The sequence below is a fragment of the Buteo buteo genome, chromosome 15 (genome assembly GCF_964188355.1).
Source record: "Buteo buteo chromosome 15, bButBut1.hap1.1, whole genome shotgun sequence".
Lineage (NCBI taxonomy): Eukaryota > Metazoa > Chordata > Aves > Accipitriformes > Accipitridae > Buteo > Buteo buteo.
In genome coordinates, this window is record NC_134185.1 from 25728239 (window position 1) to 25742583 (window position 14345).

General features: G+C 39.0%; 1 protein-coding gene and 1 long non-coding RNA gene across 2 annotated transcripts in view; both read right to left on the bottom strand.

Moving 5' to 3' along the window:
• Positions 1-1264: 1264 nt before the first annotated feature.
• On the bottom strand, positions 1265-4051 carry LOC142039651 (uncharacterized). The gene is made up of 3 exons (XR_012652996.1): positions 2622-4051; positions 1478-1563; positions 1265-1349 (listed from the first exon to the last, which is right to left on the bottom strand). It is a non-coding gene; the product is annotated as an uncharacterized LOC142039651 (long non-coding RNA).
• Positions 4052-6648: 2597 nt separating this feature from the next.
• Positions 6649-14345, bottom strand: part of FIG4 (FIG4 phosphoinositide 5-phosphatase) — a 71514-nt gene continuing 63817 nt past the window's right edge. Inside the window, exon 23 of the mRNA XM_075046816.1 lies at positions 6649-6936. Coding sequence (XP_074902917.1) covers positions 6759-6936 — 178 coding nt within the window. The 3' untranslated portion in view covers positions 6649-6758. The remainder of the gene's footprint in view (positions 6937-14345) is intronic.

Consider the following 14345-nt stretch of genomic DNA (forward strand, 5'->3'; position numbering starts at 1 on the left):
GCAATTTAGGAACTCTGTTTTCTCAGAGCTAACTATTATTGAGGCAGAAAATCCCCAAATTAAATATGCAGCTAGTGATGCATACATACCAATTTTGAATGTAACAGGCAAACAAAACCCCCAAAGGGAAATCAGGATTGCAGGTTTAGCAAAAAGCATAATTTGACCTTCATATCGGTAGTTTCCACTAATCATAGGAAAAACTACAGTCTTACCCACCCCACAAGTCTCCTTTAGCAGAGTAACACCACTTGCACGTGCCAGCGTGGTTGGCCCCAAGCCCGCAGAGCCCAAGTTAGGCAGCTTGCGGGCTGGACTCAGTTTGGCCTCCATCGGCTGCATGTTTGGGGAGAGGATGATGCTTGGGGCAGGCATCTCGCAATGTTTCACGAAAGGTCTTTTACTGCTGCAGAAGGTGGGGAGGTGCTGCCGGCCGTCCCCTCTCGGCAGGGCAGGGCAGGGCAGTCCCATCGTTCTGAGCCAGGCAGGTCGATGGTGAGGGATGCTGCAGCAAAAGATGGGACTGGTATCTGCTGAGTTCAACCGCATCTCGTCTTCTTGGCTAGCTCAAGAACAGGAGAGGGCCAGTCATCTCCAGCGCAATGCCTTCCTCAGTGCAGCAATACAACCCCCAAAGGCAGGAAGGCTCGTAAGAGGCTGCTGGACAGAGAGGTCAGCCCAGGCTGGAAGGGGCAGGAGTATGAAAATGCCTCAGCTGAACATCCTGGCAGGGCAAAACCGCTTCTGAAGAAGGCTACAAAAATAATAGACTTTTTACCAACCTGTCCCATAGATCAACTCCAACAGCAATACAACACCCTTGCCAAGCGCAGCAAACGATGTCAAACAAGGATGGCAGACGTGCCCACGGACACACAGGGGCCGGGACAGAGGTATCCCCTGTAGGACAGCCCTGCATGGAAGGTGTGCGTTTAGGAATGCTGTTTTCACCAGTAAAGTTTACGGTAAGTATTTACCAGGCTAATTGTCTCATAGGTTTGTCAGCAATCATAAGAAACAGGATAAATACCATGCAAGTCTGCAGTAATGGCTTCTCCCATCGTTGGCAGTAAGTTTGAGTTTTCACTTAGAGAGTACAGTAATGCTTACACAATAAAAACGACAACAGAAAGGTGAAGGACAAGGTAAACATAGCATTCATAAGAATGATAAAATTAAGAGATGGCTTTCCGTATGTTTTTATTTATTTTACATTTTTATTTCTCTTCCCAAGTCCAAAGGATCTTCCAGCAAAAGCCCAGGTCCGAATTATTTAGGATTTGGGGTATAAAGAAGCTGTTTGTTTGGAGAATATTCGGACTTCAGTGGGATTTTGAGCACCAGCACTTCTGCAAAACCAGGGCAAGACACAATGTTATTGATAACTCTATCTGGATGCTTGAATTTTGAAGGACATATTTGCAGTAGACATAAGGTAGTGCCACCTCTGTGAACCAGACACGGCATGAGCTCGTACCAGTGTCGCCTGTCACCTTAATGGCGAGCGCTAGTGCTGGAGGGTGTGCGCCGGTGATGACTGGATTCCACTTTGCACGGGAAGGTCTGTGTCACAGAAAAAATGGCTCCTGATGCAGTGTTAAAGTAATGTGTTGCTTATCTTAAGAATAATAAATAACACAGCTTGTAAGCTGCTTTTTCTTATATCTTAGAGACATTTTAACCCTATTTGGTCAAGATATCAGAGATATGATAACGCATGTTTTAAGGAATGGATGCAGATAAGTATTTTTGAAAGCACTCAGATGAAAGTTGTCAGTGGCTGATTTTAAGCATGTGAAGCTGCTTTCCAGTCTGAACTTTTCCTCACACAAGTCAACACATACCACCCATCCTCCCAAAGCCAACAAAACGCATTCTGAGTACATCCCAGGATTAAGAGAGTAGGTATAACTGGGCAATAACATCATCGGCATTTGCTATTTTCCTTCTTTGAGAAACAACGGAATCCTCCCTCGTAACCAGCACAGCCAGAAGGGCCACCGTGTTTTGCCTATGTGCACGGTCCCCCCCCATGTTCCCCGGGCAGAGGCTGTTCTTGGGGCTCAGGAAGGCTCAGCCCTGCGGGAGCAGAGCCTGCACTCGAGCTTAACCCTGCAGCACAGGTAATGCCGGTTTTAGCACAGGTAACGGCTGCGGGAGTCGGCGATGAGAGTCCCAGCCCTCTGCATGTCTGACCCCCATGTTAATGTCGAGGAAGAGGCACTGGGAGGGAATAGAGGCGTCGGAACTGAAAGGATAAAAACCCCTAAGCGACCCAAGCCAGGTTGATCGCTGCAAAATCTCTCACCGGCCATGCCCGTGAACTTTGACATGTGCCAACACGAGCTTATTCAAACGGGCTGGATCCACTTTCTTGGGAGTATGAGCAAAAAAAAGTATGCCTCCCTCCTCCTCGGATGACTTCACGCGGTAGGATGCAGAGTGCTGCTATAGCAGGACTAAAGGCAATCAGAGGGGACCACTTTAAATGCTCTCTTACTTCCTTAATCAGAGCAGTGCTTGACTTTCTCTAGAGAAAAAGATTTTAAGTGATGTCTACAATTTGTTCAAGCACTAACATCCTGTACCCGAGCAGAAAGCACTTCTCAAGAATACGTTACCAAGACACAGAGAACCCCAGAGAGACGATACACACGTCTGTCGCCACCACAGGAGGTAGGAAATCAGGCAGGGCAGATGATGGCACAGCCTGCATTTAAAAAGGAGGGATATGGGTTGCTGAAGAAAGCATTAAGGCATTTCAAGAAAAGGATAAAATTTACAGAGTTTTCCTTCAAGGAGTGAAAGCTCCAAAAGGATATGGATATAGTAGGCAAACCGCAACTTGTGGCAAAGTTCTGGGTAAGAGAAGAATTCTGAACTCCAGGTGGTGAAGAAGAAAGGGGAAGGGAAATCAAACTACAAAAAAAAAACAACAGAAAAAGGGAAATCAAACTACAAAAAAAAAACAACAGAAAAAGGGAAATAGGATAACAAAAGATAACCCTTACAAAAAAAAAAGAGCACCTGAGCTGTAAGGGAATACAAAATAACAGCGCTCTCTCAAGGCCTAGGGGTTTTGAGAGGATTTGTGGGTTGCAGTGTGCACACTATCTTGTACATGCTGCACGCAAAAAATGGGAAGACCACTACAAATGCATACTCTGCAGCTATTGTCATGCCTAAAAACCACACCGGGCTTTAGTGCCAGCAGCACAGCTACACCTAGAATGGGAAAATGCAAATGGGCCATCAAAGATGGTTCATTACATGCTGCTTGCCTGTCCTATCTTTATTACAGTATCTCTTTATTCTTCACAGATGAATATGTTCAAAAGAATGAAATTTAAATGTTACATTCAAACCTTGGGTGAGATTTGGCAAAAAGCATGTATTGCTCCTCCAGAAATATACAGTAATGCTAAACATTGGGTTTTGTGCCTTTTCTTGGTACTCTTTTAGTTGATTTTAGTAGACAGATTAGCAGCTGACAGATTACCTGGAACAGTTTTCCTTGTAGCATATAGATTTAAGAACTCCAGTAGGGAACTGCTCATTATCAATATTTGCAAGGGTTGCAATTTCAACGTATGATTTTTTCATTAATATTTTGTAACGTATTGCACTACTTCCATATTACTTTTAAATCACCACCAAAAGTGACAACTTTAATTAGATTTTCTAAATATGCAGGAGACAGAGGGAGGCATTTGGGAGCCAAGCACATAATTATATCTTTTCCACATCAGGCTCCAGGTGATCAATCTAAATCAATCCATGCCAGCAAACGGAACAAGACTTTACACGTAACTCAACACTCGTGCAACTATTGAAGTATGGCATACGCACTGTTTTATCCTCAGTGAACTGTACTTGGATGTGTAATTATTCAGGGAGTACTGATAGGGTGAAACTCCTGTGGAGAATGAAATGATCTCCCGAGTGAAGCTGGTATTTCCCCTTACTGTAAAACATGAGCATTTGACAGGTTACATGCTTCGGAGTTTATACAAGTGAAGGCTGGCCCAAGTCTGTGAAAGCCAGCAGAACCCTCCTGGGATCCTGTGCAAAAATCTCAAAAACTCAACACCAAAACAAAGAGCTACCACAAATGCCATCCCAGAACTACATACAGCTCTTTCACTTTCTCCCCTCTGGTAGCTGCAGCTGTGTGCACATTACAAGGATCCTATTTCAGGGCCACAGCTGAGTCTCTCTGGAAAGGAATGAGAGAACAAAAAGTCAGTGGGCATTGCAAGCGGAAGCAAAACTCACGAGGAGGGGAAACTACCAATGAAAGTGTTGGGGAATAACTGCTCCTAAGGGCACAAGTATCAGTCTGAAGAGGGTCACAGAACAGAGCTTAGGCTGTTGGACTGGCTTCAAAGAACCATTGGCTCAGAAATGACAGTCTTAATCTGATGTTTGTGCTTCCCAATTCCACGAGAAAAGAACCCAAAGTCATTATTCTCCAGGTGTACCTTTTGGTATTGTATTTCAATGTAATCAATGACACCCAAGCATCTTATCATATGAAGTAATGCACATGGCTGAAACCCCTATAAGCAGCTACGAGAAACAAGCAGCAGTTATACATACTGAAGGATTCAAGGGGATGCCACAACAGGACTGTCATGGCACCCATTTAGAGAGACACTGAAAAGCTTGGCATTGTAGTACGGATAATGGACTGAGATGTCATTCATCTCCCAGAACTGTAAAAACAAACCCCTTTAATCCTCTTTTCCCAAGGAGTGTTTGAATTGCTGCAGGATGAACCTATTTTCTCTTAGAGCTGTAAAATTACTACAATTCCTATATTTTGCAACAACATTAGGTGTTGAAAAAGGAAGCATCCTCTTTTGCCTTATCTGTGGTTAAGTGGTATGCTTTCAAGGGCAACTTTTATGAATTACCAGTATCTATGAACAACAAAAGGATAAGGATTGTGATAGTCTAGAAAACATTCTTTGCAATAGTTTAAGTGCAGTGAGAAAAGCATGCATTTGCCTCATTAGGATAAGGAACCCAGCTCTACATATTTCCAAAGCAAGCATTTATTCTTTCACATTATTTTTCAAACTGGACAAAAGAATTCAGTACAGGGTTTTTTCCAGAGGAAAAAAAAAGTTGACAGTTGCAGTAAAGTATTATCTAAAATGACATTTCATTCTTGTGTCTCCTAAAATACATCTATTTCTCTCAAAACAATATTAATCAATTAGCAAAAGAAAATGGACATCAAAATATTTTGATAGCTTGAAGTACCATGTTCTCTCACTGACTGCATACAAGTCACTCCCTGAAACACACAAACTTTTATCATAAGAAACTTCTATCTTTTCCCTTTACCCACTGCATCTTTTCTTAGACTGAATTACTGACGAAAGTGCAACTTACTTCATAAAATGTTCAGACATATTCAGAATGTCTGCAGCATGCAGCCAAGAATCTGCAGTAGCTGCCTGCAAGCGATTTACTACAAACAAACATGTTCTCTACATCTAGTACATGCAGTTGGCTGACATCCCTAAAACAATTATTCAGTTATTCCAGAACATTCTGAAATATGGTCTGTACAACCTTGCAGAATAACATGGTTTGCCAAGGATGCTGCTGATACTGTCAGTATTCTTCAAGGCAAAGGGCTAGAAAGCAGTGTTGGGAATTTTAGCTTGTAACTGCAAATAATAGGCTTTTTCCCCCCTTTTCTTCTTCTTCTAATCGCAAATCTAAATTAAACAACTTATTTCAGATACCTGCTGCCTCTCCACTTCTTGCCCAGCACTGGGCATAATGTTCAGTCTTGCCTAACCCAGCTGCTGCTTCCTTTTGCATGACCAGCCCAGCTGATCCAGACTCTACATGTCACTTACCGATACTGATTTCTTGGGAGGCTGTAGGCTTGAACCTGAAAGCGTCTCACAGGAGCACAAATACAGGGATGGAAAAAGTATGCTGCAAAAAGTAGGCCTATCATACAGAAAAATGACAGGATGGTTTTGTGCCCTGTAAGAGTCTAAACCCAGTAAAGTGGAGAGCGTTCCTTCATTTGCAGACACAGTCAATGATTCACCCCAGATTCCTACCAGAAGCCCATGATAATTAGTCACAAGCCATTCTCACCCTGCATGTGGCACAGATTCTGTAGCTACTAGCACCAGTGAGATTAGTTTTGACACAAATTAGGGTTACAAAATTTGTTAGTCTTGATGCAAATTTTGATTTTGACATAAGCCGCATTTTTCACTTTTGCTTAAGAAAGCAGCAAACTACAAGCAGTCATTTTAGCACTCAGTTTTCTAAAAATCTCAAGAAATATCAGAAAACATTTTGCTGTAAAAAAGATTATTTGCTGTTGTGGAACAAAGAAGAAGAAAACTATTGTCTTCTGATTCTTATGTATGAATCACTTCAGCTTTATTAGCAAACATTAAAATGTAAGAAATTAATACAAAAACCTAAAGATGCAATATTTTCTTTGCCATAAATTGCTACATACTCTTCAGTGACTGTAGGTGCTGTGATTATTCACTTAGTCTCTTAAGATACACTTTCTCTTTCAGCTGAAGAACAGATATTAAATCACTTTTTTCCTGTAAAGCACAATACTGTAAATGGATAATAGTAAAGAATAATAAATAGAAATGGTAGATAATAAATTTATTACTGCAAAATAACAAAACTAGATTTCCTTTCTAAAATTACTTTTATGACCTATCAGTACAGTAGACTTGGCAGGAGAATCCAGCTTGTATTTACATGTATCTGTTTCGAATGTACTCTCTGTACATGAGGAAGTCATCTTTTCCCAGGGGCTGCATGTTTCCTCTTCCAGCCTGAATGTGCGCATGAAAAATCTCTATTGATTTTCTATCAGCTCTTGGAGGCTGCACTTCGTAAATATTGTCTTGAGAAAAGGAGGAGATGGGTATTCTGGAAAAAAAAACCCCACAAACATGCAGAATATTTGGAACTTTAGGTAAAAATTTTCCACAGAAGAGTATTTCTTTTCCTTGAAATATATATGAGAGTCAATGAAAGGGCAACTTCCCACTAGATAATTCATTTACCTAGATTTTTATCACTACTGCAGACCTGACAAGACCCAGCTTTCCAAGTAGGGTAATTAGGTAAGTTGTCACTAATCACATTACAGAATACTTTCTCACTTCCCTCTGCTCTGTCCTCATTTCTTCACCCTTCCTCAGATCTGCTACGGTCAGTAAGTACCCAAGCTGAAACAGATCTGTGCCATGCATTATAGCAGATAATAGAAAAACTTTATAGAGCTATCCATTAGCAATCCAGTAGCAATTATAACAAGCAAGTGATTATACTCTGAACCAACATATAGAAAGGATTTATCAGATAAGAAATTTCCATCTAATTATCAGCAAACAGACAACTTACTAGTAGCAACAGCACTCTGTACATTGGGACTGATGATATTTTATGAAAATATTGTTTAAAATAGCTTCATATAATAAATACTATCTTTGAATCCTAATATTTAAACCTACTCATGAGAAATATATGATGTTTGAAAGTTTACAAGAACCTGAGTTTGTCAGACCTTTTCTAAGCACTACTGTCAATCAGACTCACTCATAAGGTAGAAGCTGGTCTTTTAACCGTAACTCTTGAAAACTGCATAGCCAGCAGGTCAAGGAAAGTCATTGTTTCCCTCTTTCAGGGCCTGAGAAACCATATCTGCAGCATTGTGCCCACTTCTGGGCTCTCCAGTACAAGGCAGACAATGAAATACTTGTACGAGTCCAGCAAAGGTCACCAAGATGATTAGAGAGCTGGAGCACATGGCATACAAATAGAGACTGCAAGCGCTGGATTTGTTCAGCCTGGAGAAGAGAAGCTAAAGGGGACCTTATTGCTATCTGCAACGACCTAATGGAAGGGTGTCTGTGTGGAGCCAGACTCTTCTGGGAGTGTGTGATAAAAAGACAAATTTCAAAAAGGGAATGCAAATTGCAACATGGGATATTCTGATTAGATACAAGGGAATTTTCCACTGTGAGGGTTGTCAATCACTGTTGTTGCTCAGAAAGGCTGTGGAACCATCCACCCTAAGGATATTCAACAGTCAAGTGTATGTAGCCCTGAGCAACCTCATCAAATCTGGTCCTCCTCTGAGCAAGGGACTGGATCACACAACTTCCAGGGTCCTTTCCAGTTTTTAATATTCTACGGTTCTAAGCCAAACTCTTCACTAGCAATGTGTTCTCCACAACCAACTGCACGATAGCAACAAAACTATTTATACTCAATACATAATAAATGAATAAACACTAAAAGTATCTTTGTAGTAAGTAATTTTCATTTTGAAGCACTTCAGCTATTGTGAAAGCTGCATTCATTTCCCAGCAATGTTTTAGTAACTTATAAAACACTCCCAGTGTTGAACAGTACAGATGTTTTACCTGTGTGATAGCAGATCAGTTTTGATTCCACAACAGAACATTCAATGACTAATACATTGCCATCTGAAGGTAACCTATGCATAACTTTTCCTTCTGTCAATACTATTTGATTTAGAGGAAATCAAAGTTTGAAATTAACTTCAAGAAAAAAACCTGACAGAACTATGATTACCTAGAACAGTGGATGCAATGCACCTATAAATGCTAAACAGGAGAAAAAAAAAATTTCTCAGTTATGAAAAAAACAACATACATGTTTTAAGAGTTCTCTAAATCATCAGTTTAATACATGTTTAGCCCATATTTCAGCTGGAGAAGCCGATTTAGTTTCTAGATAGCTATTAAAATACTGCTGCTGCTTTATAAATACTCTATATAATAAACAAAGCTGCCCAGGTATTCAGTACAACACAAAGATTTCAATTCTGAAAGACTCACTTTCCCACCACCACATACACTGAACACTTTTCTACATCAGATCATTACCTAGAGGTGGACCCAAAATGTCATGGGGCCCAGTAGCCTGTCTCATGGAGTAACTAGCAGCAATGTTTGAGGACAGATTATTAAAACAGAACAGGTACTGAACAATCCCTTCTCCAGTATATCCTCCCAGATTTCAGCAACCAGGATTTAGAATCTACCTGAAGCAAAATTTGAAACTGGACTACTCTTTCATGAAAACTGATTTCCATAGGTCTTCACTAGTTTTTCTAATATCTCTGAGACTTACAGAATCCTGCGGGAATAAGTTCCATTACTTAATTGTGTCTGATGTGACACTCCTTTCATTTGTTATCGTAGGCCTTGGTTGCTTGTAATTCTTACATTGGGAGAAATGGTGAACAGTCATTCTCTGTTTGCCTCCTCTACATCACTATCAGACAACCAAGTGTATTTCATCTCTCCTCACACACTAGTTATTTTCTGATCAACCTCATCACCTTGCCATTAATGCAGAGTTCCAAGGTCTACTCCATTCTCTTTGATAATGCAGTGAGGACCAAAATTGCATTTAATACCTGAGATTTTTTTCACTAGCTTTTCATTTGTTGTCTACTATTTTAGCTACTGAAGACAAATTTTCTAAATACTTTCCATAATAGCATATTGGAATAGTAGACAGTGCCAGGGGCTGAAAAAGTCACAATGCTATTGTTAAACATTGTATTAGTGTATGCACATATTTTGGGGCTCAAAACTTCTCAGGTAAGAAATTACAGCAGCAACTTACTGTCAAAGCTCACTATTTCCAAAAGCAAACATTGACCACCCAAATGCAATGAAGATTCAGATATTTGCAACGTTGCCATACTCCACAAAAGCCACAGTCATGACTCACTATCTGGGTGCTCTTGACAGAGACAGGAAGTTATTTTAATGTGAATAATCTCCGCTTTTAAAGGGAAAAAACAGGGGAGAACTGGAACACTTGAACAATGGCAGAGCTCTTCTATAAATGAAATGCAGTAATAATCTTCTAGTTGCATTATAAGTACAAACTAATGTTTGACACCGTTTCTAAACCATGATCTCTATTAAAACTGTGAAAAAATTTACTCCCCTTTTAGCCTTTTATTTTATTAAAACATGTTGGATTTTGGATGTTTCATCACGTGATGGTTCGTTAGTCTTATAAAATGACCGCAATGTATCATGCAGTATAGTATGCCTAATATTCCACTACAAGTGGAATATGGTATATAAAATAAAAAAGGTTTCCATATTAAAGTAATATTTTTCAATTTAATATTTAAATTTGTATTTTTCCATTTTACACAGCAATATATTCAAGTTGATTATACTTACACTGCAGTGATAGAATTACTTATACAGGTATACTATTGAATTTGAGACAATAAAATCATTGGTCACCCACTTTGGTTGCATACTTAAAACCAAGTTACATTTTACCAGGATGTAGACAGAATTTGCTAGGTTATGTCATAGAAACATTTGGCTATTCTAGAATTGGAGAAAAAAGCAAAGCTAAAGAGTTTGCAAGAAGTGAAGCCTTATTGCATAGAATATATTTTTATTTTTCCTTATTTTTAGACTGTGTTACAATTCCTGTTTAGGCTTCTTAGTCTTAGCATTCTGTGGCACTACAGTGGAATGTAAACAAATACTAAAAATGTGAGCAAGTTACCTGCCTGATGATCAGGATAAAATTTCCAAAATGCTTGCATTTTTATGCTTTTCTTAAACAACACAAAACTCATTTCAAAAGCATTGAAGCTCTTCTGAAGAGTCCAACCTCTGCTATTATGCTCTCCCTAAATCAGCATTTTATTTTACTTTTTGTTGGTAAACTGTATGAATAATACTATGGAAATCTATCATACTTAACCTTTTCTTTCTATTTTTTTCCCAACAGAGTGATAGTTTCTTCTCACTATCACTTCTTCTAGTTTATTACAAAACATTAAGGTGGGTGTTTTCAGAACTGGTACCAAACATTAGTCTATCTAACTTCATATCTAGATCCTTTAAAAGTAGATTGCTTTTCAAAACACCCATAGCTTCTGCAGATACTTATTTATCTAGTTTAAAGCATTCGAGCTGAGACTAGCAAAGGTATTTGACACTAGCACACTGTACTAAATTACCACTGTCACTAACACCAAAAGACGTCACTTATTCAAATGTACCTAGCCTGTCTAGTCCACTAGCAAGTGAACAATTAACTAAAAGAACAAAACAAAGCCATAACACTAATTTGATGCCTTCTCTATTTCTTGATTTGTTTCTAAGACATGACATTTCTGAAGCACTAATAAATCAAAAGTAATTTCCTTAGGCACAATGGAAGCTGGACAGCAAAGTGTATTTCATTTTGAGTATTTAGCAACTAAATCTCAATTTTCCACCTACTTGCTTCACTGTGATAAAAATATATTGAAAGAACCACATGTTCATGCATGCCAGTTTTGATTAATAACCCTGTATTAAGCTGTAACTATTTGTAGAGTGCTTGTATTATCCAGTCATTTAATTAAAGTAATTTCTCTAACACTATTCATGTAAAAATCTAATCTACTTAATAAGTTTAATATGTCACAATAGAGTCATGAAAGAGAGCACACTATTTATGACTTGGCTATCAGATCTCCCTAGAGACCTGTACCTCTATGGCCTCCCAAAGAAAATTACATAGATAGTAACATAAACACCATATCATTAAGGACTGCAGCCTTCACATGCAAAGTGCAATTATTTTCACCCCACTCGTGAGCAGGCTTCATGGTGTTATGGTTTCACCAAGAGTAGCATCATCTCTACAGTAAAAGAAGACACAGCTAAAATCTTCAGTTACAATGAGGATGGTCCATACTTTGAAGGAAAAGTGCACGGTGATGTGCTTAGCTCTCAGAAATATAGCAGTCACCAGAAAGCCACCGCATTTGTTTCAACATGGATTAGTTCTCCTCAAGTCTCTGAAGGATATCTAAAGGAGACAAAATGTACTCTGTTGCCTTGTTTGAATCCTAAGCAAATATATCTGACCTACAAAACTCTGGCAAACCCAGAGTTTATTTGGGTCCCCCCCCCAGATGGTATCCTTTAAATTGCTTGCTGTGCTCTTGAAAAAGCCTTCAACAGAATTTTCCTTCCTTAGGCACCAACACCTCCGTATAACAAAGTTTCAGTCACGTTCTCTGTGAGCGGAGAAGACTGAAAAACGGGAAACCTTCTCTGTCAAAATAGTACTACCAAACCAACCAGCAGCAAAACCTGGACTGCATCCAGGTCCCACAACAATCACCTGAAATTCCAACTGCATGTACAATTTCAAAGGTTAGAGAACGAAGAGACTCTTTACACAGATACACATCTAAATGAACATTTTACAATCTGAACTAGAAGCAGCTTCTCTACAGACAGAAGGAATATGAGAGAAGGTCAGAACATCTGATACAGAAAGGTGATCTCTGAGGAAAGATAAATCTTTTAAGTAGGGATGATTTATGCTGACCACAAACTAATTCAAAATTTAAAGACTGAACACACAAAGGAACCTAGGGGTAGTACAGAACAAAACAAAACACGTATCAAAAGAACTCACAAAAAAAAAAAAAAGAGGAGGAATATTGTGTTTCTTTTTGGAAAGAAAAAGCTTAGACCTACTTTTTCAGATAGGATTACTTGAGGAAGACAGGTCTCTTAAACTGATGAATAGAAATTTATCAATTCACAGACAAGACAGGGACAGACAGAAGAAGGGTCCTGAGAATTTTCATTTAAAAGTCTAAAAGTAGATGGGCTAAGGTGGCATATAGTTTAGTACTTTCTGGGTTTTGCTAGATACTGTTAATACTACAAAATTCCAAATTCAACAAAACCATAATAGACAATGTAGAAATAACTAGATTTACTGTCATATTTCACAGGATTTTGTTACAGTTATATTTTTAGCAGATATGATTTCAATGCTGCTGACATGAGGATCACAATGAGACTTCATAGCCAAAAGTGAGAAACACCAGCCCACTAACCCCAAAATAAAATTAAAAACCCCAAGCTTCAAGACACAGAACTTCTGAAGCATTTTAACAGTGAACACTGTACTAAAAGATACAATAGCTCTTCATTTAAAATTTGCAAAGAGGCAAATTTAATAACAGAACCTATTTTGACACATTAAAAAAAAAAGAATCTAAGACCAGTTACAAGACTCAAAATGTTTTTTTTCTAGTCTTGTAAGGCTACTGCATTATCTTTTTAACACATGACATACAGAAATGCTAAACCAGGCCAACAGCAGACACAGAAAAACTAAATTTTTATGTGTGGTGCAGTAACAAGGTCCCCGCCAAGTCAGAATTGTACTGAACTATTGTTTTATAGCTCAAAGTATTTTTTCAGGTTAGAAAAAAGCCCTTGGGTTTCGAAAAATAATGGCTAAATTTCATCATAATTGATGTATCATTGTGAAGGTATGCATGCCACTATCACAGCCTTTTTTTTTTTTACATCAATGGATAGTATGAAATTTGACATGTAGATTTTTTATTTAGGATTCAGTGTAGAGAGGGAGGAAATATAGATGACCCAGAGATCAAGTGTACTTCAGGTACTAAAAACATATTTATTATTTTTTTTAGTTTGAAACAGACATCTATAAATGAAAATTATGATCTAAATCAGTATGAGGCAGATAAATGCTAATAGTTTTATTGTTAAAATAATATTCAGCATCTCATTTGACAACTCTACCAAAAATGCTAGGCACGTGAGCTTTTTCTTCTGAAAAGCTCAGAGCTCAATATTGACAGAACAGATGAATGGGAAAAAGCTAGGTCTTCCTGTATACATGGGGATCTGAATCACAAGGAGTTAAAACCATTTTCCCCAGATCCCTGGAAAAAGCTCACGCTCTGCTCCCTGATCTGGCATAAGGGTGTTATACAAGATGACTGAGCCAATCTAACAAATTGCCACCAGCCACATAAGAAAGCTCTGCTGCGTTTGACCCAGTGGCTCTGTCTCATCTGTGCTGGCCCTAGTGATAACCGGGACCTTCACTGGTCTAAATAATCACATTAATCTACCAGGATACTATTTGCTTTTTTTGCTGAATTAGTTTGCTGCAGACTGATGAGCCGAACTGATTTATGGAGCACTGTAATAAGTAGCAGAGCTTGCACAAGTAACTGAAAAAGTACATGGTAAGGAAGGAGGGAAAGAGCAGGACCGCCCCCCCCTTTTGGTGGCAATGAGCTGTTAGAATTGGCTCAGCTATTTCGTTACCTTCTCCCATCAAATCTAGTCATGCTGTGACTTAAATCATAATACCAAACCATTTCACCTGCCAAACTTCAGCAGAGCATTTCATAAACCATCACAACATGGACTTACTTATTTCCTTCAGTCCCCAGCCAGCTCTCTTCAGGAGAGTCCTACAAC